Source organism: Anser anser, assembly GCF_964211835.1.
Source record: "Anser anser genome assembly, chromosome: 3".
NCBI lineage: Eukaryota > Metazoa > Chordata > Aves > Anseriformes > Anatidae > Anser > Anser anser.
The window spans coordinates 101541811-101568727 of NC_139722.1; the positions used below are offsets into that span (position 1 = coordinate 101541811).

Consider the following 26917-nt stretch of genomic DNA (forward strand, 5'->3'; position numbering starts at 1 on the left):
CGGCGCGGCGCTGGGTGCGGGTCCCCGGAGCCCTCCCCCCCGGGGCTGCAGCCGTCGCGTTTCGGGCCGGCACCAGCGAAACGCCCCACAACTGCCGCTCCTTCGGCTGCAACTTGGCTGCTTTACGGAGAAAAAGTGACTCGGATCCGGGGCTATTTATAGGTGGCAGTAAAGCCTCCCTTTCAATAAGGAGCCGCGGAAAAGAAGCGTCAGGAAACCGGCCGCGTTATTGATTCAAGGTGCCGGGTGGTCACAGCCACGCTAGGCTCACAAAGTCCCGGCTCCTCTTGGTTCAGGCAGCGAGGAGAGGGATAGGAGCCGTGCTCTGCTGACCCCAGGGTTGGCCACAATTCAATTCCCAAGCACAGGTATAGGGCACAAGAGGGTTGGATGGAAGACTTCCCTTTTCTTTCAGACACACACATAATACAGGGCACCCGCAGGGCTGAAAGTGGGCCAGGGCTACACGGTAGGTATCAGATCACACAAAGCAGAGGAAAGAAATCCAGTTAAAAATACATTAGTTGAAATCAGAGGACAAGCTTGATTTTTTTTTTCTTTTTAAACAAAGGTGCACGTTAGAACAAGCTAGAAGCACTTTGTGCCTGACGGTATCCCCCACGCCCACTGAAAATAAGGCAAGAAGCTTGCTCTTTCTTTGCATCTTGTAAACCCTGTTTTAATTAGAATTGCTAAAGTAGGACACCCCGGTGGAGGATGTTTTCAAGTATCCACCTACCTTTCTGCTGTAAGCAGAATTGCTGCCTGCTAAATTGCTTGAAACGCAAAATTCTGCCCCACCCCCAACTTGTTTTGGCACCTACTCACCCTTTCCCCCCCGAAATTCCAATCGCTTATGAAAGGTGCTCCATTAAGAGGAAAAGAGAAAGTCCAAACAACCAGCAGCAATGAGCTGAGTGGACTCAGCGAGCCTGACGTTGCTCTTTACAGCAGAAAAATGTTTGGACAGAGAGCGTCCCTGAAAACTAATTCCTTTTTTTCTCTCTCTCTCCCTCTTTTTTTTTTTTTTTTGAAGTCCAAAATTGGGTGTATCCTAGCCCTTCTCCTTTAATTTATTTGATTAAATCATAACAAAGACAGACTCATCAGCTTCTCGTATTTCCTCACATGTAACCATACGCGAAACCTTTTATATGAAAGCAAGTAATTGGCTTTAGTTAACCGAGGGCAGAGACTGGGGCGAAGTTTTACGCCCGTTCCCAGAGCAGCATTTCACGCGAACGCGTGTTACAGCTGCACCCAGTGCTCCTCGGTGGCGACCCTCGGGGTCTCAACTTTGTCTCGTTCCCCACAGCCGCCCCCTTTCTCCCACCTCTCTGGCGGCGAGGAAGGCTGCTCGGGTCGAGAGGTGAGGGTCGGGGGCTGGTTCAGGGAGCGCCCCCCTGGTTTTTACGCTCGGGACCGCTCCACGCCAATGTCCACGTCCGTGGGTGTTTCGTACCGTGCTCGCTGGTTCTTTTGCGCTCCTAATTAAGAACTAGATAAATTTCACCTTCAGGGAAATGAAGCCCTGTTAGCTCACTTTTAGTTTAAGTGAAAAAGAAAGAATGGAAAAAAAAAAAGACTCAAAGTTTCTCAGGTGGAGCTCAGATTCCCTTTGGTTATTACTCAAAAGAAGAACCACGTCAATTACCTCTTTTCTTTGGAAATGCCTGTCCGAGAAAATCCTGGCAATTCCCCGTGCCCGTGCGCGGGGCAGCTGCAGGCTGGCCGCTGCTGTTGCCCCGGCAGCCCAGCGAGCCGAGCGCCGCAGCCTCCCCGAGCAGCCTCTGCCTCCGCCCGCGCCTTTTGCTGCGCTCGGGAGCAAAATCCCCGTCGTCCAGGGATAAATCGCTTTCGGAGAGCAATGGGGCATTTGCAGCAAGCGCCGTATGAAAAATAAAAATAAAATACAATACAATAAAATAATAGCACACCCTGGTCAGAGGACAGGAACCTCGCAGCAACAGGTGACCAGGGGCACCTGCCGCTTCTCCAGGGTGTTCGAGTGCTAAAGCCAGGGAGGGAATTTTACAGCAGGAATCACGCTCGGGGCCGGGGAGAGAGAGGGGCATCCACCAAACCGTGCTTAGCGACACTTCAGCGAGAGTTTTAGGTTGCTTTGAGGCCACCAGGAGCTCTGCGGCGGGGCGCTAAGGGCACCTTGCCTTGTCCTCCCCCTCGTCGCCTTCCTGGGGTCCCTCAGAGCCCCCAGAGCCGCCGCCGGGGCCGTGCTGCTGTCCGGGGGTCGGCGGAGCGGTACGCCTGCTTTTTAGGGGAAGAGGTTCCGCTCTGGGGTCAGCCCGAGCCCTGCTCTCCCCTCCCGGCTGGACTCTTTGTTCTTTGGCCCTTTGTCCTCTCGCTCCTCGGCTTTGCCCGAAGTTTCCAGAGGGCGGGCTGGAGGTGCGGCGGAAAAGTTGCAGAAATCCCCGGAATTAAATTTGCCGGGGCAGCGACAGCAGGCAGGGCTCCCCTCCGGGGGCTACGTCCCCGAGCGATGTCGCTTTGTGTCACCCGGCCGCGGGACAGGTTCGTGGCGCCGGGAGCCGGCGGCGATGCCGGTGCCGGGGGAGCCGCGGGGGCTCCATGGGGTGCGGCGCCGCCCCACGCAGCCGCCGGACCCCTCGGCGCCGCGGGGAACCGCCGGCCCTGCGGCCGGCACCCGGACGTGCGGACCTTTCTGGTGCACAGGGGCAGAGACGGTCAGGGAACAGACCGCGGTGAGACGGGGCGGGAGGTCACGGCGACGGAGGATTTCTGAACGTCGGGTTTTACGGGACGCGCGCTCGTTTGTCTGAGTTGCACAAAGCCAGGAGGCGTTTGGCCTAATCGCTCTCTTTTCGGCGTGCTTCCTGGTTGCTTGACAGGACTGTGGCAAAATGCTGTCACAAGTTGAACAAGTTGGTGCTTACCTTCAGAGCAGACGAAATATCCTGACGGAGCAGCGCAGCAGCTTAAAGGACAATCTCAGCATTGTTAGTGGGAGATCATATAGTACTTCTTGGTGCCGGTAATAAAAGGAAAACCTACTCGTTCAATACAGTATATGGTGTAGCCTTGTCCTACCTTTACAAACACAATTAAATGCTAGAGAAGTAAAAACTTATTTTTCCTTTCAGTAAGAAATCACCCATAACTTTGCAGATATGAATTATCCCCCACCCCCATTATGTGAAAGTAGCAAAACACATCAGTGACGTGCATTTGGTATTAGGAAAGCTGATGAGAAATGAAGTTCTCATATGGTGCGCTGGACCAGGTCACAACAGGTTGCTGACAAAGCCAGGTTTGAGTCCTGAACTCTGGCAGACTTCTCTAACAGCGCTGCCACGCTCCCATTTTTGTAACCAGTGACATAATGGATGACCATAACACTCTGGAATTCACTGAAAGACGATTTAATGTAATTCTCTCTCTCTTTTTTTTTTTTTTTTTAAATCAAGAGACGCCCACAAATGTTTATACCAGCATAATGCAAATTCATTATTTTTATAAATGTAGAGATCCTGTATTTTTTTTAAAGAGAATATTTTCACAGTACTTCTGTATTAAATAAAAAAGGCCAAGATTGTTTATCACAGTGAGCCAAATTTCCAAAATTTGCATATTTTCTTTTCAGAATAGCAGACAAAACATGTTGAGAAATGAGGTGAGAAAAGTTTGAGGTAGACTAAATAAATATTTTAGATCTGGATTTTTTAATGTACATACGCTAGTAGAGATCATACCATCCTTCTGACACATGTTAAACCCTAGGATCAATTCTTTAATGAAATAGCTTTTGATGTGAGGTGGTGTGAGGCCTGTTCTGGCTTTGCTTTTTCCTCATGCTGAGGGGATATAGTTCCAGTAAAAAGTCTTGGAACCTCACACCTGGAAAATCCAGCTATAGGTATTTCAAGCTGGAAACTCGAAACCAGAAACTGTCCTTGAAAACTCTGACCTTTATTATTTCAGGCCGTGGTTCACAGTTGAATGTAATGATCAGTCACTAGCAAAGTAGAAAAAGATGCAGGCATTGTATCAGATGCTTTGATGATAGCTCAATTTTCTAGCTGAGTGTGTCTTCACACACAAGTCGACTAGTTTATTGCTTAAATCCAGAGGCTGGCCACATTACTCACTATTCTGTTTATATCCCAATGCTCATAATGTGTTGTTGCAATATCCAGGTAAAATGTTCAATGCCATTTACAACAAGGAATCTGCCTTGAGCAATACTATAATCAGTAATAGCTAGCGTTACCGAGAGGAACAGTTTCTGGAAATGAATTATCACCACATGAGTTAACAAAGGTACGTCTGTAATTTTGTTCAGAACTAAATAAAACTAGACATCCAAGAAAGAGAATACAAATTTAATTGGAAGAAATGGATCTTACAGAATGCTGTGTTTAATCAATAGCAGTTGCTTCTGCCTTTCGGTAATGAAGACGATTAAAGGGCCATCGCTGTTCCCAGGCTGTTGTTTGAATAGAGGGGTTCTGCAGCATGAGAAAAATGAATTTCTGTCTCAGAAATACCCACTGAAGAAAGGGTGGTTACACTTATTCACATATTGATTAATCTTCCCCTTTTTAATACTTTTTACTGATGTACATAGATTTTCTTTTAATAGATAAGGAATTTATATATATTAAAACCAACAACTCTCTGCTGCTTCTCTTGGAATCTCTTCCATCAAGTATAGGTTCCCAAATATTGTGCTGTATTTCAGAAGGCAAATACGTAAGGATGTTTTAGGATTTTGTTGTCTTGTGTTTTGGAGCAGGGGACAAAGCTACTTAGTTGTTCACTACACTACTAAGTTGTTTAAATGAGATGTCAAGCCAGACCTTTTACCTTGGAATTTTTATCACCTTTGCCTGTCAATAAATACTTGAGGCAAATAATGAAAATTAAATTGCTTCCCTTTTTATTTCACTTGCACTTGTTATTATATATTATATCTGAAGAGCATCAGTGAAGAGGCATATGGCATAAAACAGGAGGAAATATAAAATGAACACTGTTTTAAAACAGATACCTCTAGGTATAGGTGTGAATGCATAAAGATTCATTTAAACAATTCTTAAATGGAAAAGCTCTAAGTTGACAAGAAAGGTAAATAGCATGTCATAGGCACTTAGTAGATGATGTCATGCTAACTTTAGGAAAATGTATAGCAGCGGTCTCCTTGACATCCCTGCAGAAAATTAGATCTTGACAGAAAGGAAGGGAGAGCATTTAATTATAAGAATCATTTTGAGAATGGAGGGTTACAACTTTAATATTGTATTTCTTTTCTTTTATTAGTTTATCTCAGTCTTTACTAAATTAAAGATTTTTTTGTTTGTTTCTTTGTTTTTAAATGCCCATGTTTTACTCTATCATTATATACTCAATAGAACTAAAAAAAGGCTTCAGAATAATGCAAATCTCAAGCTTTCAGGTATTGCAAAGGCCTTCTGCACTTCCTACATGTGTAAAATTACCACTAGCCATGGTGAATAGTGGTAGATATTGGCTGAGATTCAATAGATGAATAAATATCAACTTAGATTTTTCTTTTTACTGTTATGTCATGTATGGGGAGAGCTGGAGCTCTTTGCATTATGCGAGTATAAGGGTATACTTAGGATGTCAACTGAATGCAGTAAATATGTTTGCAACAAATGCTGGTGATAATGATGTTTCCATCTAAGTATTTAATGTTTCAAAATTTGTCTGACTTTTATTAGAATAATAATAGCAAACTTAGAAATGAGTTCCCTGTATTTAGATTTTGTCAAAAAAAGTCTTATTCAAACTACAAAAAGTGTTTCTCTGTATTTTTTTAGTGATTCACAACCTTAAGATGCAGCAATGCCATAATGCACACAAACTCCCTCCCTCAAAATACTCAGGCAAGATTAGCACATTATTGCCTGTGCACATTTTTTCAGCACGTACATCAGTAATGTACAAATGGATCTAGTTTTAAGCACAGAGAGGAGAGAAGATAACTCTTTATAAATTCATTTTAAGTAACTGATTAAGTTTAAAGGTTTATTTCTGTTTCCGTTGCAGTTAATATGAAAACTTGTGACTTTGAATAGCTTCCTCTTACTATTTGGATTCTGGAAATGCTCAGAATTCCTAGGCAGGGTTTTGGTTTTCTTGTGCAGAAATACATAACAGTAACACCATCTCTCCATTGAAATGTATGATTACAGGGGCCTTAATTTTTCATGTACTTGTATTTCCTATTTTTAGATTTTGTACCTTGTAGTAAGAAGCTTGCCTTCCTCTCTCAATCTCCTTCCTCCTCACTGCCATGGAAATAGTTGTCATGTCTGTAAGTGGGATATTTGTTGTTTAACTGTTTTAAGATTTCATACAAATATAAGATAACAGTTATTTTTATTATTATTTTTTTAATTTTTAATTTGTATCAGATACAACTTACTACATTGCTGCCTGGCTGGGGAAGTTGCCAGTGAAATGGCATAAAGTTTAACTCCCATTAATGATGACTAGTAAAATGGATGAGGAACTTACACATTTTCTTTCAGTTAGGAAAATATTAGAGTAGATGGAAAAAAAAATGAACTCAGTGATTCTTTGCATATACTTGTCAGTCTACACTTTCTGAACAAATTATATCATTATTTAACATTTTTACTTTTTTTTTTCATTTGTATTTTTAAACTCAGGAGAAAAGAGTACGGCATCTAAAGTTTGCCTGAAATTTAAAATAAAAAATGTAGGTCTTTAAACAAGGAATGAGAATAGTGCAGACCCCTGAATTATAAATTAAGAAATCTTGTTTCTGTTTTGAGCCTGGATTTTCTCTGAAGAATTTTCTTCCCATCACACCCTTATTCATCTTGTCCGTTTGAAAAATGTTTAAAGAGGTAGGTATTTTGGTAGGCTACAACATGGTGACTCCTCAGTGTTCATAAGATACCTGGAGCTCTGCATGTGATGTTTTTGAATTAGTAGAAAGTGTTAAATATTAGTAAGAAGATAAAATCTTTTACATAAAGCAAAAATAGTGTAATCCAGTTATAGTTTCCACTGACACATGGAAATTGAAAGATTTTGCAGCTGCACATGTACATACACTGCTACTTCTGGGGTAGGTGGTGTCAGTATATTCCAGGAAAAATAGAAACAAATGGAGTTTATACTTCTAACTTGGATGATACAAACTCAGCGGAGGACAAATTACTACCTTTTTTTTTTTCTCATTTCTAGTCTGTAATAATATCTATCTAAAGGAATAAGTGATATATATATATATATGTTTCACAGCTAGGGAAAAAATTACTCGAGAAAATCTTGCTTTAAAGGAAGTGTCACATAGAAGAGGAACTCTATAGGTCCTAATTTGTCTGTCTTGGTAGAATGAAGAAATTATTGAAATCCCAGCATCCCAGCTTCCTCAAGAACAACTTGGTTTCTATAAGGAAGGATTACCAGTCATAGGCCCATATAAGTGACAATGACCACTGTCAGTTGCCGACTGAATTGTTTCTCAGTTCATTCATCCATTACCTAGCAAATAAATTGTCATCAATTCTTTTAGAGGAGGAACATGCAATACACAAAATATTTAAATGTTGTCTTTTGACTTTTTTGTAGCAAAGAATATTTATAGAATAAATACTCAGAGTAGGGGAAAAGAGACAGTTGAGGGACTGTGGTGGGACTGGCACAGATCCTTCCTGAACTGATAGAAGATACAGACCAAATTGTTTATCACTGGCATGCTAACATCCTGAGATTTACAGTGAAGTTTCATTTGATCTGAAAGCTTGGCACTGCATCCATTGAAATCACTGAGGTTTGTGTTCTGCAGCCTAAAACTCCTGCAACCATGTCTAATTTTTACAAATGTTTTATTTTGACATCGTAATTTAAAACATTTAGAAAAAACAGACATGGAGAACCTGTGAGTGATTATGCTAATGACATTTAAAGAGTAAATTTCATCTATATTTTCATATGTGGGAACTAAGAGACAGAAGGAGACGAGACTCCCTAAAGCCCAAGATCCCCAAAATATGTGGGTGATTGACTTAGGACTGCAAAGCAGGTTGCATACACCTGGTACACACGTGATGTGGCCTTCACAAACTACCAAAGCCTGGTTCCAACTTTTTCCTCAACAGTTTTGTGACACTCTTTCACCTAGTGGTAATGTTTCTTTCTTAAATCTCTATAAAGCTTGTACCTGCGTGAGGGTGAGAAGAGCTGTTTGTCTTTCCAGTACCAAAATAATTCCTTGAAGACTAACTCATGTATTTTCAGGCAGAAACACCTGAAATCAGATGGAATTGCTCTTAGATAGAAATTTGTTGCACTGAGGCTGCAGGGAGCAAAACCAGCATCTGATGTTGTACGTCCTCTGCAGCAGTGTACAGATGAGAGAGGAAAAATTGAGATAAAATGGAAAATAGTGAAGGGTCACTTTTGTTGGGCTTGCATGTAAAGAGTTGCCTCAAGAAACAATATGTACTTGTGGAATAGAAGGAATCTGCTTCTGGATGCTAAACCTGGGTGGTACACTTAGTAACTTAGGAATGCATAGGTAGGAACATAGCGCAACAGTTGTCTAACAACTGGAAATCAATACTATGGTAAATACCAATCTCTTAAAAAGAGACTTTATTGTTACAAAAGAGGCAAAAAAAATGTTTTGGGCAAAATTCTGTATCCTTTTGTGCATCTGGCTTTGTCACAACAAAACAGCAGGCATGGAAGCTGCTTCCCCCTCCCTTTGCTCTCCGGCCTCCTGAGCAGCCTGCTGCTTCAGTAACATTTCTTTTACTGATAGTGAGCATAATGGATGCAGGGGCTTGGTACTGGGATCAGTGAAGTTCTCAGGATGGCTTCAGAAAGACTTAGATCAGATGTTCATGAGCTAGTGGCTCTGTTTCTTAGAAGTATGGCAGCAAAACATTACAGTGAAGTCTCCTAACTAGTAAAGCTGCTCTAATGAGTTGTACTATAGTGTACGATAGTGCAGTGAAAAAAAGGAAAAAAAAAAGTACATAAAATTATCCTTATTGAGAAGAGTGAATAGAGAAAATAAAGGACAGAACAAAACTCCCTGTAGCTTACATAAAGTAATTTAGAAAAAGCGGTTTGATATCAGAGTTGCTAATATCAGGCTCCCCGAGGTTTCTTCAGTCCTCCTGTAAATAAAGTGAGGACAGGTTTCAGACCAAGCGAGCTTCAGGATCATGTCCAGTAATGATATTTTATGCACGCTTTGTGTTGTGCTGGTGTACACAGGCTCTAACAGACTTCACACCAGGCTGAAAGTGTTCAGCCAAAGAAGAGGTGCAGTTAGTTAGCTCTCTCATCTGCAGAGCATAGGGGAAAGGCAAATGGCGATATAGAGGTGTTTGCGAGCGAGGTAGTTCCTCTAAGTGAGTTACTCCAAGCTTTGCCTTGCAGAAGCTGATCCCAAGGCTTGTAGCCAGGCTTGCAAATCTGCAAGGGAGGCAGAGCCCCTGCCTGAGTGCCACACAGCCCTTCCTGAACCTTTCTCTGCAATTAGGCAGTGCCAGGTGGCTACGTCTGCTCTTTATTCTTGTCTTTCTTTCTCCTTTTACTGTGGCTGGAGCTGCAATCTGAGCAGAAAAGTGACATGGGGAAGGCCTGATCCCTATTCTGCCCTGTTGAAGGCTGTGATTGTCTAGCTAAAGACTGAAAGGTCAGTACTCTGCAGCGGGTCTCCTTGTTTGGTGGAAATGGTTGAAACTCTGCAACTAACTACCAGCAAAAGACTGGTGTTGTTTTGAAGCACCTTTTATTTTATATTTAATCATCTACAGGTAGATATCTGCAGATTTGAGGACTACCCTTTTTATTCCTTCCAGAATATTCTAAGACACAAAAGTAAGACCTAAATATATATATATATCCCTGCTTTACTAAATTTATGTAAAAAACAAAACAACAAAAAACTAATAGATTTAACATATTTTAGATAGTTTAAGCAGTGCGTACTGTCTTATATATGACAAGGTTTCTTAAGCTTTATAAACTTTGTTTGTAAGCTATTAATGAACAGTGCTTCAGTAATGCAATGCAAACATCATAGTTAGAATGGAAATAAACATCTTATCTTCTTGGCAAAATTATCATTACCCTGTACAGAGGAAAGCCCTCTGTAGTTGTCTTTGTTGCCACCACTGCTGCACTTTCTCCCCAGGATAGCCCATTATTTGCTGCATTCCCTCAGCAAGCTTTTTCATAGGACTTTTGGATGACGGAACTTCATCTGATTAAATGCTCTGTACAGCACCTAACAAAATTAACTTCCTACCCTGAACAATGCTACCATGCTATAAATACCTAATGAGAAAAGGGATCTCGTAGTGTCAACCTGGAGTACTCACCCAAAGTTTTGTAGAAATTTCTCTGTATTGGCACTGAGGTGAGAGTCGGGCTTGAGCACAACAGCTCTCTCACCTTGCCTTTTGTGGCATGAGAGAAGGGCACAATGTTTTTGGACTTATTTCTGCAAAATTTGAGCACTCATAATTCCTGCTTACATCAGCAGGAGAAGAGAGCACACAGCTCCTGGCACTAATTTCTGCCCTGCCCAGAAATTACCTTCAAGAGCCTCAAAATTGTCATTAAAATTCAATTGTTTCCCTTCACATTTACACATCCGCCCCTGGAAAAACAGCCATTGTGTAACTTCTGCCCCTCTCCCTGGAGGTGTTACCAGGAGGTTAACTCACAACGGGGATGGGAAGGTTGTAGCCCAAATGTTGACTGAAAAGACAGAGGCAAGAAAATGAGTTTACCTTCAACCCCTCTGGCTCCAACACTGAACTATGTAATAATGTAAGTGTAGGATTTCATTGCTAGATTTTCGCATTGGTTCTGCTTCTGTCTTGGCTACCATGCAAATATTTACTACTTTTTATTTTATTGCTGTTGCTTTATGACATGACCACTTGGCCAATATTTCATGAAAAAAAAATGCAACAATGCAACTTTTTTTTTCAAATTTTTTATTTTATTAAATATTGTAGATTTTCTTGATTAATAGGTCCTTAGCTAGTATAAACTGGTATGACTCCACTGATTTCACTAGAGCTACATCAGCTTTCACCAGTTGCATGCCTACTTTGTAGTATGTGGCTCTGACCAGCTAATTACTTTACCATAACATGGTATTCATATATGGTCATGGAATTTAAGGTTCTGACTGGTGTTAGGTAGTTAAATGTAAATAAGTATACTAGTCTTTAGAGTATGATCTTTTTCATTTTTCTCACCATTTTCTGTCACAAACAACCAAATTAAAACTGGTGTCCTCTCCTTCCCACCGGCCTCTTGGCTGCCTGCTAGGGGCCCGCAGGTATAAAACGAAGGATGGGTTCGGTATCAGCACATTTCACTTACAGCACTAGAAATGAGCATCTTTAATGCACCAAATAAGCTAAATGACAGGGGAATGCTTCCAGACGGCATTCCAGGGCTGTGAGGGCAACCCAGGAACCTGTGGTCCAACAGGCTTTGTAACACTGAACCATGTTGACTGACAAAGGCCTCCCTGCACGCTTCTGTATACCATTTTTTACCTACATCTGTCACATCTTTGAAAGCACAGCTTTTTGTTGTGCGTGAGGATGTACTTATGCACTCTGAAAAGTCAGAAGACTTGCCAAACTTTGAAGGCTAGGGACTGTAAATGGGTGACTAGCAGGGTCAAGATGGAGCTGAGGTCCTTCAGACCAAAATTATATAAGGTCCAGTATTGATGTGTTCATCTTCTGATTTAACATAACAGGTGCCTCCTCTACATGAAGTCCTGCAGTCTTAGGGAAAACTTAGTTCATACAGTGTTGGGTTTCCATAATGAAGCATCACAGGTGCTTTCTTCTTAACTGCAACAGTATCAGTCCCTCTGTCTTTATATAAAACATAGCAATTAAAGAAATCAAGTTCAGGGATGAAGGGTTTCATGTTTCCTCTTCTTCCAGTCTATAAACTGTTCTATGTGTAGGCTTCTTCCGCTCTTCCTTTTGAAGCTCCACCATCAGCGTTTAAGGTTATTCAGGCCAAAGAAAAGGAGCAACAGGGAGCATGACTGCAGCCTGCTGTGACAACACTGAATTATGTGGGGTAATCCTGGATCTCTGGCTTCCAGGACTCATTTAGCATTCATACATTGAGAATAAAACACATTAATGGGCTTTTGAGAATTCCTGAGATATGACCTGGATCATAGATAGAGTCTAACTGCCATTAAACATAATACCTTCTTGGCAGCCATTCCTCCTGTGCATCCTCTGCCTTTAAGATCTATTTTGGAGAGGCAAGAGGCATTTTGGAAATCTTGTAATCAGCCCCTGTCTACAAAGGAATCAGGCCCACTGCAGGCTGTTTTATCCTGTGCTTAGCATCTTGTATGTATGGTATGTGAAAGGGGAAGAGGGCTCAAACACCATTTGTACTTTAAATAACTGTGCCAGTAGTTACACAATCCATAATGTTTGTATTTTCACTAAATGCAGTGTTTGTGACTAACTTCTAGAAGAGCAGAAATGAGATACAGTTCTAGTATTGGTTCAGACTGGGCCAGCCCTGTACCACAGCCCATCTGTCAAGGGCATCAGGAAAGGTGCCAGTGAGCATAATACAATTTGTCTGCTACATATATAGAGTATCAGCACTTGCTCATGGCACTTTGGCAACTTCCATCTATGTCAAGCAAGACAAAGTCTGATTCCTTTACTACTTAATACAGTTGGTTCAAGTTTCTCCAACACTTGGCTCAAATCTTGCTAGAAGTCAGGCTGCAAAAGTCAGGAGGTGAACTTTCTTATTCTGCGAGGACTTGGATCCAACATTAGGTGAGGGCCCCACCCTGATCCTGATCTCTGATAAATATACTTTTCAATGTTGCGTTACTGCTAGCGTGTGAGCCAAATGTCTACACTGATACTTATGTTCAGCCAAATGGAAGCTTTTTTTTTTTTTTCTTGATTTATAAGTATGTTATGTTTTACAGACATGAGTAACCCATGTGGGATATCTTTCCCACAGAGTAAAACCAATGTAAATTCACATGACTCAGGGATTTGTTTCAGTGCTCGTGTATAAACTCTCATTAGAAATGATTACGCTTGAAGATCAAAAGAAAAGTACACTCGCTTGTATTAATGTTTAATGCATAATTCACATTGTTAGAACAAAAAACAAAACAGTCAGTGGTTGTTATGACAAATATTAAACATTGGCACTACTAACCAATTCCCAGAGAGGATCCTTCTTTTCACGGCACTGGCTGTGTGCTGATATTTCCTCTTGCATCTGTTATGCCGTTGTCTCTGAGACCTCTACATTTTAAAGACCTCTTCCTTCCCTACAGGGATCAGCAATCCCCCTGTACTAGCACGAGTGGGGCAGACACGAGACACCCTCTCACTGCAGGTGGCTCCTGTTTCCGGAGAGCTCTCAGTGGCAGCAGTGTAAAATAATCTAATCCAGTTGTTGACACAAGTGTGATTTTAGATATGGCATGTTCCCGTATGGTCCAAAGCTCTCCTGGCCTACAATCTCAGCCTACTTTCAGCTTTACTATCAAGACTAGGCCCATGTTCGACGTTACTCAACACAACAGGATTAAAGAGCTTGATTTTTACCTTGCTTGTTCAATGGTTTCTTTCTTACCAGTGAGCTTCATACTTAAATAAGCAGGCTAAGCATGAGGGAGGTGTATGTGAAATCCATTCCCCATATCCTTCAACCAAGACCAGCACAGTACAGCAAAGCCATGCACATAATCACAAATTGAGCTTAAGAAGAATCACATTTGCAGAATCAATGCCTGTTACATGGAGTAGAAGGGTTGCTCAATGTATATATAGGAAGATCCATGGATGCCCTCTGCCTTCCCACACCTTACAGTCTTTCACACAAAGTAATTTTTTTCCACATATCTTCATAGCTTTTATTGACTTTTTCTATGCCAGTGTTTAAATTTGTAACACCTAGCTTTTATATTTATGCTTCTCTTTGGAACTTTACTGAGCTTACATCACTTCTTTCACATCTATTTTCTTTTTTCCTCAAAAAAATGAGTTTGAAATGTAGGAGCCTTAATTCAAGTCAAAGAGTCACCTATCTTCCAAGGAAGGTCTGTGGCACAGAATGACATTTGAAGAGCTTTCTGCTTGGCATGAAGGTGCAAAAAAAAAATTTCCCTTTCTCATTATCGTTTTGGTAATTTTCCTGTACACCAGTAGTGACACAATACACCTAATTCAGAGCCCTCCTGTACCCATTCAGAACAAATAACTGCCTGAGACTGAGGTAGGCTCTTCCTGAATCAGGTCTCTAAACAAACTGTGAAATTAGCTTCCTGTTCCTAAGGTGCCTCCTGAGAGCCCCATTGTTCTGCAAGCCATCCTGTGCAAGTTTGTGAGGTTCCTCATGCAGGAACTAGTATTGTTGCATTATAAAGGGTGCTTCACATAGACACTACTGCTTTGAATGGCATGTAGTCAAAGTACAAGCAGATCATGGCTGTTTAAGAGGACATAGCAGACCTTTGGGTTTTGTTTTCCTTTTGTTAACAACCTACTCAAAAACCTTACGATCAAGAACCTGGTATTTTCTCCAGTAGAGAGCTGACTGTCTGTTCCAACACAGCCGAGAATGTACTCAGAGTACGCATTGTTTATTTTTTTTGGTGGTGGTGTGGGTTGGTTTTTTTTTTTTTTGAAGTGCACATGGAATTGCTGTCCTTGACTTGATCATAAGTGCACAGCCGTTGTGAGGTTTCTGTTAAGAAAGAAAAACCTGTAATGAATTAAATATGCCTCGCAAGGAAAGAAGTAGGTCAAATGTTGAGCTAAATTAACCTTATGTTATATAGAAAAACTACACACATTGTGTTGTTTTCACGTGTGCAACTTTGGACTTGTCTACACACAAAATTATTCCAAAACTCTTACTAGCTACACTGCAATAATTACTCTCGACTAAAACCATGTGTAGACAAATTTTATGCCAGCATAAGAATTCACTTTCTTGAATTCTCTTAATCCACTTTAGAAGTGGATTAAGTGAAACCAGGAAACAGCTCTGTCATTCCAGAATGAATGAGCCACCTGGGCACAGTTCTGCTTTACATTCAGACTCTACCTTAATCCAGCACAATTTTGCTGGGCTGAGAGACTCTTAAGATATATCTACATAGCAAATGAACTTGTGATTATAGACATACCAACCTTTCTTTTACTCTCGCTGGCGTGAGTAACAGCAGTAATGAAAGATGGTGGCAGACTCTTCAGTGTAGCCTATTAACTGGAGCATACATGCAGAAAGCCTTCTGGTTGTGAACAACCTATGCTGAAATCCACCTAATCACGCCCTCACTTCAGATACTACACACGTCCCTGTACTGATGCCAGGGTGGGAACGCCTCTCTACATCTCTGGTGTGTACACACACCAAAAATTGCATATGCGATAGGACTGTGCAGCTGAACTAAATGGAAAACAGGTGAATTTAACTTCAGAGGTTAATCACATTGGAGGAGATGCATGGCTCACACATTTTTAATATACACACCTTTGACAACCAAATAGTGTCAGCTGTGCGACTGCATAGGCCAAATTAAATATGCTGCAGACAAGCACAACTCAGTTGATTTCACTAGGGCTGAATTTGGCTCCATAGGCGAGTTCTTGCTTATTTGACTAATACTTGTTTTGTTGCCTATCTGCTCATTTCATTTAATGAAATTAATGCACTTTAATATTCCTTTCAATGCATTCCAAAAATGGCAATTTGATTAACTAATTTGATTAACTAATTCCCTTTTAAAAGTGTAAAAATCACAAGTAAAATCTCACTGTTATGAGAGGTATGGAACAACTGCAAATGGCATCTTGGGTAGCTCTGTCATAACCTTCATCTTTTTAAACAAATTCCCCACATCAATCAGGAGAGCTTCATTTAAAAATGAATGGCAAAATATAGACAACAATCAGCGCTTTTCAAGTCTACCAAAAATGTACAGGTAATGTACCCTCTGCTTTGCTGAGCTCTGTTGAGACAGTATACTTAAGACAAACAAAAATTTAGTCTAAATGCTGCTCAAAACAATTTCAAAACAGAAACATTAGACAAACTTGTCTTTATAGCCAAGCCAGAAAGCACCTCGAGCAGCTTGGGTTAAAAATAAAAAGTACTTTCAATTTCGCTCTCCTTAAAATGGTTCTTGGACTCCCTAATATTCTGAGAAGGACTTTTTTTTTTTTTTTCCCCCCCCAGTTACAAAGCAAAGTCTTTTTCCAGTGGAAATAGACGATCTCAGCATTTAAAATAACATGCTGCTCCAGAGTACTGAGTCTGGCAACAGAAAAGGTTTATGCGTTTATGCTAGATTCTCCCTGACTTTATCCTCTTAAAAAAACTGGAAGAGCAAAACCTGATTAGTAACAATATTAAGCAAAGGCAATCTTCCCTTTTATTGTATTTAAATGAGGAAAATGAAAGCGATGATGCTAATATTAAAGATGAACAGATGTAGCTGCAAAAATAATTTAGTTTCAGCCCTGTTGTGTGTTCCTTTGTGAACTCCATCGTGCTAGCTATGTGTATATTGTGAGTCCTTGTCAAAATAGGTGGCAAGAAATGCAGCATGGCATGGAGGAACTTGACTTTGGGCTTTCCTGAGCGCCCTGTGGTCAGCGTGCAGCTGTAGTTTGGGATATTAAAAGTGTGTGTATGTAACAACTTAGCTTTAGCTGAAAAGGAACACAAGTCTGCGCCACCATGGATACCTAGGAGTGAGGCCTAGCTCTGGAAATACTTTTGCACAGGAGTAAATCCACACATCTAAAGGCCCCTGAATTCACATATACTTACAGGATTTCCCTCGTAAGAGTCCAAAACCCAAGGAAAGATATCCAAGCGTGTTGCCAGCCCCTGCCCCTGCTCATAACAATGCCCTGGGCACGCAGGTGACCGTGCCCGTGGCAGCAGGCCTTGTCTCCCTGCGTGGTGGCACAGGGTGCTTTGGGACACAGCTGCACCCCAGCAGCAAGGCGTGAGGGTGGGCTGCACACCCCCAGCTCAGCCTGACACCATTTCACCAGCGACCTCCATGCCACGGCCCCTTCTGCCCTGACCCACAGGCTGCACGAATGGAGCCCGCATCCACCCAGCTGCCATGCCAGCCTACACCGCGGGGGCTCGGGGCTGATTTGGGGGGCCCGGGCCTCATCTGCAGTGCCTTTGGGGTGTTTTATTTTTTGCCCTAATTCCATTTCCCCCCCGCACGGGCATGGCGGGCTGGCAGCGTGTGCGTGGCAGCGTGTCGCCGGGCGTGCTGTCCCGTCGGAGCGCATCCGGGCTGGTGGAGGGTGGCAGCCCTGCCACCCTCATTTCGGTGGTTGTGTTTTTTTTTTTCCCCCCCCCCCCCCCCTTTTTTTTTTTTTTTTGCGTGTGTGCTTTATTTCTCCAGGTGGGACGTGGCGGTGCCCAGCGAGGCTGGCCTGGCGCTGATCGTCACCCTGAAGGTAAAATGAAAGACAAAAAGATGAACGCATGCCTGCTCCCCCGCGCCCGCCACCATCGCGGGCCGGCAGCCCCCGCCGCGCGCCGGATTTCCTGCCTCGGCTTTTTTTTTTTTTTTTTTTTTCCCCTATCGTTTCGCCGAAAATAAAAAAAAAATAAAAAATAAAAAACCCCGCATGCAGAGAAACGTGCACGTACCCGGTAAACGAGCCCGAGCAAAAAACCCGGCCGCTTCCCCCTTCTCCTGCCAAGTTATCATTGAGAAAACAGCCAGGCGGAGTGACGTCCCGGGTCAGGCCGAGTGCGGAGCGGCGCTACCAAGGCGGCAGGGAGGCCCGGAGCCGTCAGCGGGGCCGGGGCCGCGGGGCCGGGGCCTCCGCCGCCCGCCCGCCGCCGCCCTCCGCCCGCCGGGGCCGCCCCCGCCGGGGCCGCCCGCCCCGCGCCCCCCTCGCCCCCCGCCGCGGCTCCCCGCGGCCCGAGCCCGCCGGCGGCTCCCCCCTCGGCGGCGGAGGTCGCGGGAGCCCGGCTGGAGGAGGCGTGTGTAAAGATTTTGCAATGTCCCTGCATGGTGTTGTAGACTTTGCGAGCAAAGAAACCGGCTTCGGCTTCTTTGAAAGCCCCGGCGACTCACCTGACTAGCCTGCCTGCCTGCGGTGCCGAGCGGACCAGGTAACGCCGGGACCCCCCTCCCCCGGCCGCTGACATTGCGGCGGGGGCGGCGGGCGGCGGCCGGCAGCGCAACCACCCCCACCCCCCAAAAAAAAAAAAAAAAAAATCCAAAACCTTGGGAACCGGCAGCGCTCCCCCCCAGAAAAAACCCAAACCTTGGGCACTGCACTTGCCCCGAGTCCCCCCCCCCCCCCAAGCCGCCCCTCCAAGCCCGCACCCCACCGTGGTGTTGGTCCGTCGGGCAATGATTGAAAATTATTGGGGTGCGGGGGGATGAATTTTATGATTTATGATTATTATTAGGGCATTTATTCCCCGCCCTTCCTGCTGACCCCGCAGGTCTCCCCCCTCGTCCCCCCCCCACCCCCCCCCCGGCCGGGAGCGCCGGGGAAGTGAGGAGGCGAGAGGGAGCTCGGAGTTTGGGGCCGGGGTCCCGGGGTGGCGGCGGGCTTCAACTTTAACCCGGGGGGGCTGGCCCCGGCCCCGGCCCCCTGCCCGGCCCCCCCCGACCGCCCCGTCCTCGGGGGGGCGAAGTGCGGCAAGTCGTCGGGTTTGGGGGGGCTGAGCCCGGCCCAAGGGGTCTCTGCCCCCCAAAACCCAGCGCCCCCCCCCCCCCTCAGGCCCTCAGAGGTGTTTTATTTATTTATTTATTTATTTTTGGGGGGGGTGGGGTGAGAGGCGCTGGGTCCGCGTGCTGGCCGCGATAGCCGGGGACGGGGCTGGGGAGCGGGGGGCGAGCAGAAAGGAGCCGAGGAGCGGGGAGGGCAGGCGGGTGGCAGCGTGGGCAGGGCTCGCCTTTCCCTCCCGCAGCCCCCCCCCGGGCCGGCCTGCAGCGGGGGGGCTCCAGGGCTGGCAGCCGAGCGCAGCCCCGCAGGCAGGGAGCTGACCCCCACGCCTCACACCGCCGGCCGGGAGGGAAAGCCGAGCGTCCTCTGCAGAAAACCACCCAAGTTCGAAGCGTTTAGTGGCAGCCCCTCTCTTAAATGCGAAGTGCAAAACTTATCCGATGCATTTTTATTTTTCCCCCCCCTTCCCAGCTTTATTCCAGAGCACAAAATGTTCCCGTGTAGCACACAAGCAGTCAGTCGCTGCTAGGATGGGAGTAGTTTACAATCTAACCTACATTAGCTTATACATGGTGCGCGGGTTGCGTTTGCTCTGCAAATATGCCAGGGCTGAGAATGGCGAAATGACTCATATGGTTGTGTTCCTCCTTGCTTCGAGAGTATCAAGGTGGCCCTTGTTCTGCGTGCTGGGGGGCTGGGGAGGGGAGGGGGCGGTTAATGCCTCCGCTGGAATCTGGCAGGTCTCCTTTTAGAGGACTTTCCAGTTTAAAATGTGCCAGGGGCAGAAGAAGGTAAACATGACATTCAGCGTGCTCATTATCAAAATAAGGAAAAACAAATCGATTGCATTAACTGTGTGTGCAGTATCACGGTTATTCCATAGTATTCCCCCCCTCCTCCCCGAAATTAAAAGGTTGCCGCTGGAGTGCTGTGTCCCTATCTCCAGCCTAGCACCACTTATTACTGCAACGGCATTTCAATATTAAGTGATCTTGGAGATATTTCATCTTTCATTTTGAATCCTGAATTTGAATCAGCATTAGAATGTCAGGGCTGCAAGATAAGGTATAACAAACTAAGTAGACAGCTGAAGGGCTGCCGGTGAAGGTGCTGCTGAGAAGGATATCTTGGGCCGTTCGCAGTAACCTTGTTTACAGGGACGATTCAATTGCAACCTGAATTTCAGAGAGAGCCTGCCTGGACTAATGCCTGTGTGTTTGAAACTGATCACGAGTGTCTTGCACTGTAAACCCTCTCTCTGCCTGCATCGCGTACTCACTAAAACTTTTCTGGAAGGTTATTATGATTTTCTGATATGAAAATTAAGATGTTTTCCTAAGAGGAACACTGCTCTTTGAACTGGTGTACATTAGCAACAAAGTATTCATGAGGTTTGATTTTTTTTTTTTTTTTTTTTGCCTCTGATGTGTCGGGATCAGTAGTTACACCGGTCGTTTTAACTTTACGTATAAGGCTTTGATTTATTATATTTAAGTCTCAGCAGTTTTGGACGTATTTTACAGCACTCGAAGGCAGTTCAAGTCAGCAAGTGAAAAGACGTACGTTGTAATGAGGAACAACTCTGTCGTGGTCTGCTCAATTTTTGTTTTCTTTTCTTAAAGCTGTTCCAGGAAAATCACGTGCATTTAGAGAGTGGGTGCTAAATGCCAGCAGCCACATTAATGAAGAAAAAATGCTGTCGAAATACTTTGGAATAATAAATAGGATATGTAATGGTCAACCACAAGATAAAAATTTTACACAGTGTTTTTATGGCTCTAAATTGGCTGCATTGTAAACCAAGCTTACTACTCTATTAAGTCATCATACTTTTCAATTATTTAAGATTTCTAGCCAAGCTATCTAATATCGTCTTCATTGTGCATATCAGAAAATTATATATAAGGTTGTAATTCCTTGTTGTTAGTCTGTGAGGGCTTTATTGCGGATCGGGGTTTAATTTTGACTTATCAGGACAAATATTACAAAGCATGCACGCACGAAAATGATATGGAAATAGCCCCAGTCCTATGGAATGGGGATAGTTACAGCACTGAAATGTACCTAATACAATTTGAGATCCACTCACTAAGAAACCTTGACAGTATCTGCCTTCCAGGTACTGTGCATTTGGAAATACTATATCTCCATTTAAATGCAGATCTTCAGTTTTCTCCAGGGGGCAGTTGGTGAATCTTTCGATTGAACCACTAGTACTAGAAAAACTAACTGCAGATTTACCCATGAACAAGAGACCCTTTCAAGTCTGCCTGTTTGAAATAATGATTTTAAAATTTCCTAATATTGCAATTTTAGATTGATTTTAAATGCCTTTTCAGAAGTCACACAAAAGGAATGCTGCCTTTACTCCAAGTAGCACAATGTTTGCACACTTATTTAGCAGCCTTAAGAGAGATAACATTACAAGCAAGTGCTTTGTTTTTGCATGGCTATTGTGTATGCATGTGAGTTTTGTCAAACGGACAGAGCAGTCTTGCTTTGATTTTGACCTAGATTCCTCCCGATTCTTCCTATACAGCTAGTACCTGCTTATTTCCTGCTGTGAAAATAGGAGAACAACTGTTGATGCTATCTGGCAGGGGCTGCGTGGGCAATGGACACTCACATCCAGTGAACTCCCCTCCTCCTTGAAGACTTCATTATTAATGGGTATACTGGTGCTACGGTTAGAAGGGAGTGCAAGCAAATATTCCCTCGTGTGATTTTTCATTCTTTGAGAGTCTGATTCAAAGGAAGACAGAAAAAAAATGGGTGTAGTGAGTTTGTTTCTCTTTCCATGTTGGGCACGCACATTTTGCACACTTGCATTGGTGAACAGGACCATGTTTTACTTAAAACAAGTCTCAGGGCCATCTTATTCCATAGTCACTTGAACCTCAGTGCCAGTAGGTGTCAGTCCTCCTTCGAGGGGCTTGTCCCACCCAGTCCAATTTCCGTACTGATTGCTAGATATCTGGTTGGCGGTGCAGCCCAACCCTGGGACGTGGGGAATGGGAGCTACCTCTTGGGGTGAAGGCAGCACGAATGGCCTGGTGCAGGGGAGATAAAAGATCCTGGCCTTTTCCTGACCAGTACCAGGTGCTGCATGCATTCATTGCTCTCTCTCTCTCATCCTGAGCATCTCTCAGGATGCTACCCTTGTCCCTGTGCCAAGCTGCAGAGATAGCACCCATATTATGCTCACCTGTTAATGGCATATAACCCATTGGCTTCAGTACCCTCGAGAAATCACGCATTTCAGCCTCTGCGTGGAGTTTGTGCAGATCTGGAAAGTTGAAGCTCATGTGCACCAGCATTAATGGCAGAGGTCCCATTCAGCTTAATTGATGGTGCTATCAACATCTGCAGGTTTGCATTTCTGGTGGAAGCTACAACAGGATGGACTTCTTAAATGAGCTTTTTGCACACTGAGGTTGAAAGGAAAGTTGAGCCAGATGCATTAACATTCTGTCCGTATCATTCTTTTGATATCAGTTGAATTTCTACAAACGGGCAGAAGTAGGCATGAGAAGGAGATTAGGAGACAAGCTCTTCACAGACGCATGCTTTTTGTTGGCATGCCAATCAGTGAAGATGCTCCTTCGCTAAAAACCTTGTTCTAAGTCAAGTCTCGGCATGCACAAACCTGCACATGCATATACAAGCTGAGCAGGGCCTATCCTGTGTAACACAATTTTTGCCTTTAATATCTGAGTAAGATCTCATATTGTAACTCAACCATTAGGGGAAAAGAAAATGGAACTTTCTCAAACAGCTTTTCTGTTGGGGAATCTAGTGGCAGTTGCTTTGAAGCATGTGTAATTGATTATCATACATTTATTTTAAAAAGGAGACATAACAAGGAATCTAACATGATGTTTTGGAATATATCTTCTCCCCACAATGTTCTTGAGGGAAATGTAAGGTTGCAGGCATCATTTCATGCCCTGTATGTTTTTGAACATAAATCAAGGAAATTGTTGGAGAGTTATAGATGTTCATAGCAACTGTAGCTATAATAAACACATGCAGTATATATTTTCCAAGCTATTTTGTATGGGTGAAAAGCTGAAGCTGGCGTTTTGTACGAACAATTCAACTTAATCACTGAAAATTTATTTCCTAGTTAGTGTGGATTACCAGCGTAGCATGAAGTCGTACACCTTGGCTTAAGTACATCTGGTTGTGAAGCCTTGGTTAAAATTGGGAATGGATTTAAATTGGATCTAGACACCTTGAATGAATTATTTCAGATGTCACATTTATTGTGATGCCTCCATGGCAATATTTACATCTATATTATCACTTATATTGGTTTCAAAATATGCTGGATGCTTTAGGGAGCAAATAAAAGACAAGAACAGTATGAACACCCCCACCCCCTGCACACAATTTTAATTGCACACATAGTACAAAACGTGACTATAGTAAGTAAAACAGGAAGGAGAATCCTGGCTGATCAGGTGGTGCAGAGCTGCAGGTTTGAACAACATGGAGCTTAGGCATACAAGTCTCTGGGTGATTGCATTAATTTTGTTTTAAAGTCTTAATAGATGAAAAGGGACAAGTGACTTTTGCGGAGGAATTTCCATGAGAGGAGGATAGAGACTTGAGTGAGGATGAGGGAATTGTTCCTTTCACCGACAGGGACCCAGACGTATTAAACTGATAGAAAGAAAATCCAGTAGTTGCAGTTAATTTGTATACGGACAGCCTGGGGATAGGACACATTCAGGATCTGTGCAGAAATTAGATAGGTCTGGATGAACCGAGTTTGGGACTTGAAGTTCAAGCAAAATGCTGAGTTTCTGAATAAAAAAGGTAGGGCTGTTCCGTGGAGTCTGGTTTTCCAAGCGCTTTCAGGTGTAGCCCTCACTACTCTGTGTATTCCTATTGCAGTCAGAGATGGATAATTAAAAATGGTATCGCTGCTGAAAATTCGGAGACTAGCTAAAAGGTCTGACTTTTAAAAGTGTTATGGTGTGTCTGTTGGACTTGTGTTTTATTGTGGTTACTTTCAGTAATTCTTTTTTTATTACAATAGCCAGAAATCCCTTTTTAAAAGAGAAAGGTGATATATTATTGCTCGGCTCCTGGAAACAGGGTTTTAAAATACGCAACATCTGAGAATTTGCACCATTTGTTCGTAGTATTAGTCTTCAAAGACATCCTCAGCAGGCAGTCATTTAACTTTAGGACCTGTCTGAATTAAATAAGAGAGCTTTGTAGATGGTCACGGCTGATGGAAGTAAGGAAGGCCTGGCCTGGCCCACCTGTGGCACCGGTACCACCCCGGAGGAGCAGGCTGTGGGGTTGCTTTCCAAGTTGGTTTCCACCCTTTCCCCTGGACTTGGGTGGAGGAGGGCTGGAGGCATACAGCCTCTGACACTGTGTACGCTCAGCACTGGCTTCCCCTTCTTCATTTCTCTCCTAACTCTTGCTCTCCATCCTCTCCGAACAGTTTTTGTGGCCTCTCCTTAACGTCTGGGCTGCCTTTTGTTGTCCTCTGAAGGCTGGAAAATGGACATTGGGTTGTGACTGCACTCCTTGCCTTATACCACTCTGTGAAAACAAAACTCAGTGAGAAAGCCAGAAATGGATTAATAAGGAAAAATAAGGTGTTAATAAGGAAAAACAGAAGGTTGCAGGTTGAGGTATAGTTGGGAGGACTGCGAGAAGAAATATTTTTGCAAATCCTGTGTCCCCTGTGGTTGGATCAGTGTGCATTTTTAAAAAAGAGTTGAAGGAGCAGTGTCCATGGATCCATAGTTGTGATGGATGTGACAAGATTGTGTAGGAGGGGTAAGGAGAAGCAGAATCTGTCCATGAGAGGACATCCTCCGGCTTTGACAAGTTCTAGTTTGGTGGGGATAGGGCAGCTGCATGGGGCTGGATTACTGTTCTTGTGCAGAATTTGGAAGATTCAGACATTCCGTGTAGACACGGGTATTTAGGGGCTCTCAGTGAGGAAACTTCATTCACTGAAATTCCTCTCCACTGGGATTTTACTGCTTGTCTTAAATGAGTGTCTTGAATTCCACCTGCCAAAAACAGCTTGTTTTACTTTGTGCTGAATTTCTAACAGGAAAAAACAAAAAACAAAACAAAAAAAACCAAACCTTTCCTGCCGAATTACGGCCAAATGAGACCAGGTGGACAAAGGTTGAGAGCAAAGTATGTAAAGCCTGGGCAGCAGGTTGGGTACTGGAGCACAGAGAGCAGGTTGTCCAAGGTCACTGCCGCTCTTATGGCACAGCTCGGAGCTGGACTCAGGAGTCCAGGCTTTAGTCCATTACCTCTCTCCAACATGCAATCCCTGTCTCACAACTTGAGCAACGGAGGCAGAGAAACCTTGCTTTTGCAATGTGCATTACATTTAATGGCTCTGGTTTCAGCATGGAAAGGAAAGGTGATGTGTTGAAGGTTACACAGCCAGTCAGTGGCAGAGGCTGGAAAGGGCCCAACTCCACCACCGGGGTGGCAGTTCCCTTGCTTGCCCTGTATGTTTCTTGTATGTTTCGTGTCGGTACTTTTTTAATCCAAGGACATGAACTATGAGTACCCCTGAAAATTGGTCCAGAACCCCTCATACTTGTTTGTGCTTGCGAGTGTGCGCACGTGTGCAACGTGCGTGCTCAGACATTGTGCGTGAACAGGTTCTCAATTATTTTCCTGTTTGAATCACTGAGCCTGCTGTCTTGATGTACTGTCAGTTTTGCTTTCTGCCCTTTGGAATAAAGTTCAAAATATTAAAGAAATAACACACGATATATTAGGAGCTAGAATAGTCATAGCGCCCAAGGGGAAAAGAGGGTGGTGAATAATCTGTCTTAAAAATACCCAGAAAAAAACCTTAGCTACTCCTAACCAAACTCTGTGGTTGTGCACTCGTAAAGGGCACTCTTCTGAATTCTGTTTCTTAGGGTTGCTGGTTATCCTGCGGGGAGAAGTAAGTCCTTCCTGGAAAGAAGCTCTGGACACGGGTGCGGGGGACGCGTGGTCACGTTTATTCTTCTGAGCATTACCCTGGGCTAAGTGCTGAGGCAATTAAATTGGAATTAATTGTTGATAATTATTTAAAATCAAACGTTGCTTCCTGGTTTAGGAGCTGAAGCAGCTCTAAGCAGATGTATTTTTAAATGTCACTTTTCTGGTTTTATTAGTTCACGTGGACACCAGTAAGAGCTGCAGGAGCAGCCCCAGGTTCTGCCCACCTGTCCTTAGTGCTGGGGTGCTGAGCTGTGGGCTGGGATGGTGCTGGCAGATGCTTGGAGTCACAGCGTGACCTTAGTCAGAATCCCAAACTTTGCCAAATTTGGGCCACGGGGCTCCACAGTTCTGGTCCAACAGGGGACCATGCTAAAAGGGTGTTAAAAAAAAAAAAAAGGATATTAAATAGAAGAATCAGCCTCCTCCCCCTCCCCAAATCTGTTGGTTTGTATTCTGTATCAGAATAAAAAACAGCTGAGGCATGTGTGACTGATACAGGGCAGGTTTGGGATGAATTTAGGATAAACGAGATGCCCATTGCACTTATTTAACAATTCTAATGCATAAAATGCTTTTGGGTGCAGCTAGCAGCTCCTCATCTGCAATCAGGGCAAAACAAAAGATATAGAGGCAAATTCTGCAGTTTGTAGTCCTGACACAGGCAAAACCTCCTTTTACAGCGAACGAGACTTTTTTTGCTTGTGTTGTGGCAAGCAAAGATTTCAGATCAGTATTAATAGAAATAATAGAGTAAAAGTACAGTTTCAGAAGTCCTGCAGGACATGCAGCAAGCCCCAGTGATTCAGACTGGGTGAAGTTGTCAAAGGTTGCTCTGCTCTCCAGAGCCTGGCAATAGCTCCACTGAAATGTGATGCCATTGGTTTTCAGCAAAGGTTTCTTTCTGCAGGGCTGCAAACAGAGATCAGCTGCTACTGTGTATACACAACTAGGGAGCAAATCAACCAGCACATTTAAGCAGCCTTTTTAACCCCGAGACTTTCCAAGATTTCTTCTTCACACAGGAAGTTTCCTTTATATTGTCAGATTTAGCACTTTGCTCATGTAATGAGATCAGAGCTAGGATCACTGCTGCACAGTAGAAAGACTTCCTTAAGACATTTGTCCTTGAAACTGCACCAAACTCTTGGAAGAACCCAGAACCTGTAAGT

The 26917-nt window shown here is 43.8% G+C and overlaps 1 protein-coding gene and 3 long non-coding RNA genes across 18 annotated transcripts in view; 2 read left to right on the forward strand and 2 right to left on the reverse strand.

The window, feature by feature from the left end:
• Nucleotides 1-6286, reverse strand: part of LOC310896188 — a 42127-nt gene extending 35841 nt beyond the window's left edge. The window contains exon 1 of the long non-coding RNA XR_014581268.1: nucleotides 829-6286. This is a non-coding gene — a long non-coding RNA (uncharacterized lncRNA). The remainder of the gene's footprint in view (nucleotides 1-828) is intronic.
• ESRRG (estrogen related receptor gamma) overlaps nucleotides 1-26917 on the forward strand; it is a 405552-nt gene that overhangs the window by 1521 nt on the left and 377114 nt on the right. For 5 of the 15 annotated variants that reach the window (XM_083828187.1, XM_083828173.1, XM_083828177.1 and 2 more), the window contains exon 1: nucleotides 17999-18192. The exons of 4 other annotated variants lie outside the window; for them this stretch is intronic. Coding sequence is in view for 2 of the 11 variants with exons in the window: in XM_083828181.1 (XP_083684307.1) it covers nucleotides 26814-26911 (98 nt within the window). In the remaining 9 variants the exon portion in view is untranslated. Of the gene's footprint in view, nucleotides 1-17985; nucleotides 18193-18366; nucleotides 26912-26917 lie in introns of those variants that run through there. 6 more of the 15 variants (XM_083828162.1, XM_083828163.1, XM_083828175.1 and 3 more) reach the window with 4 other exon arrangements.
• On the forward strand, nucleotides 4249-17728 carry LOC310896189. The gene is made up of 3 exons (XR_014581270.1): nucleotides 4249-4296; nucleotides 6235-6316; nucleotides 17471-17728. It is a non-coding gene; the product is annotated as an uncharacterized lncRNA (long non-coding RNA).
• LOC310896190 lies at nucleotides 14674-17899 on the reverse strand. The gene is made up of 2 exons (XR_014581271.1): nucleotides 17722-17899; nucleotides 14674-17519 (listed from the first exon to the last, which is right to left on the reverse strand). It is a non-coding gene; the product is annotated as an uncharacterized lncRNA (long non-coding RNA).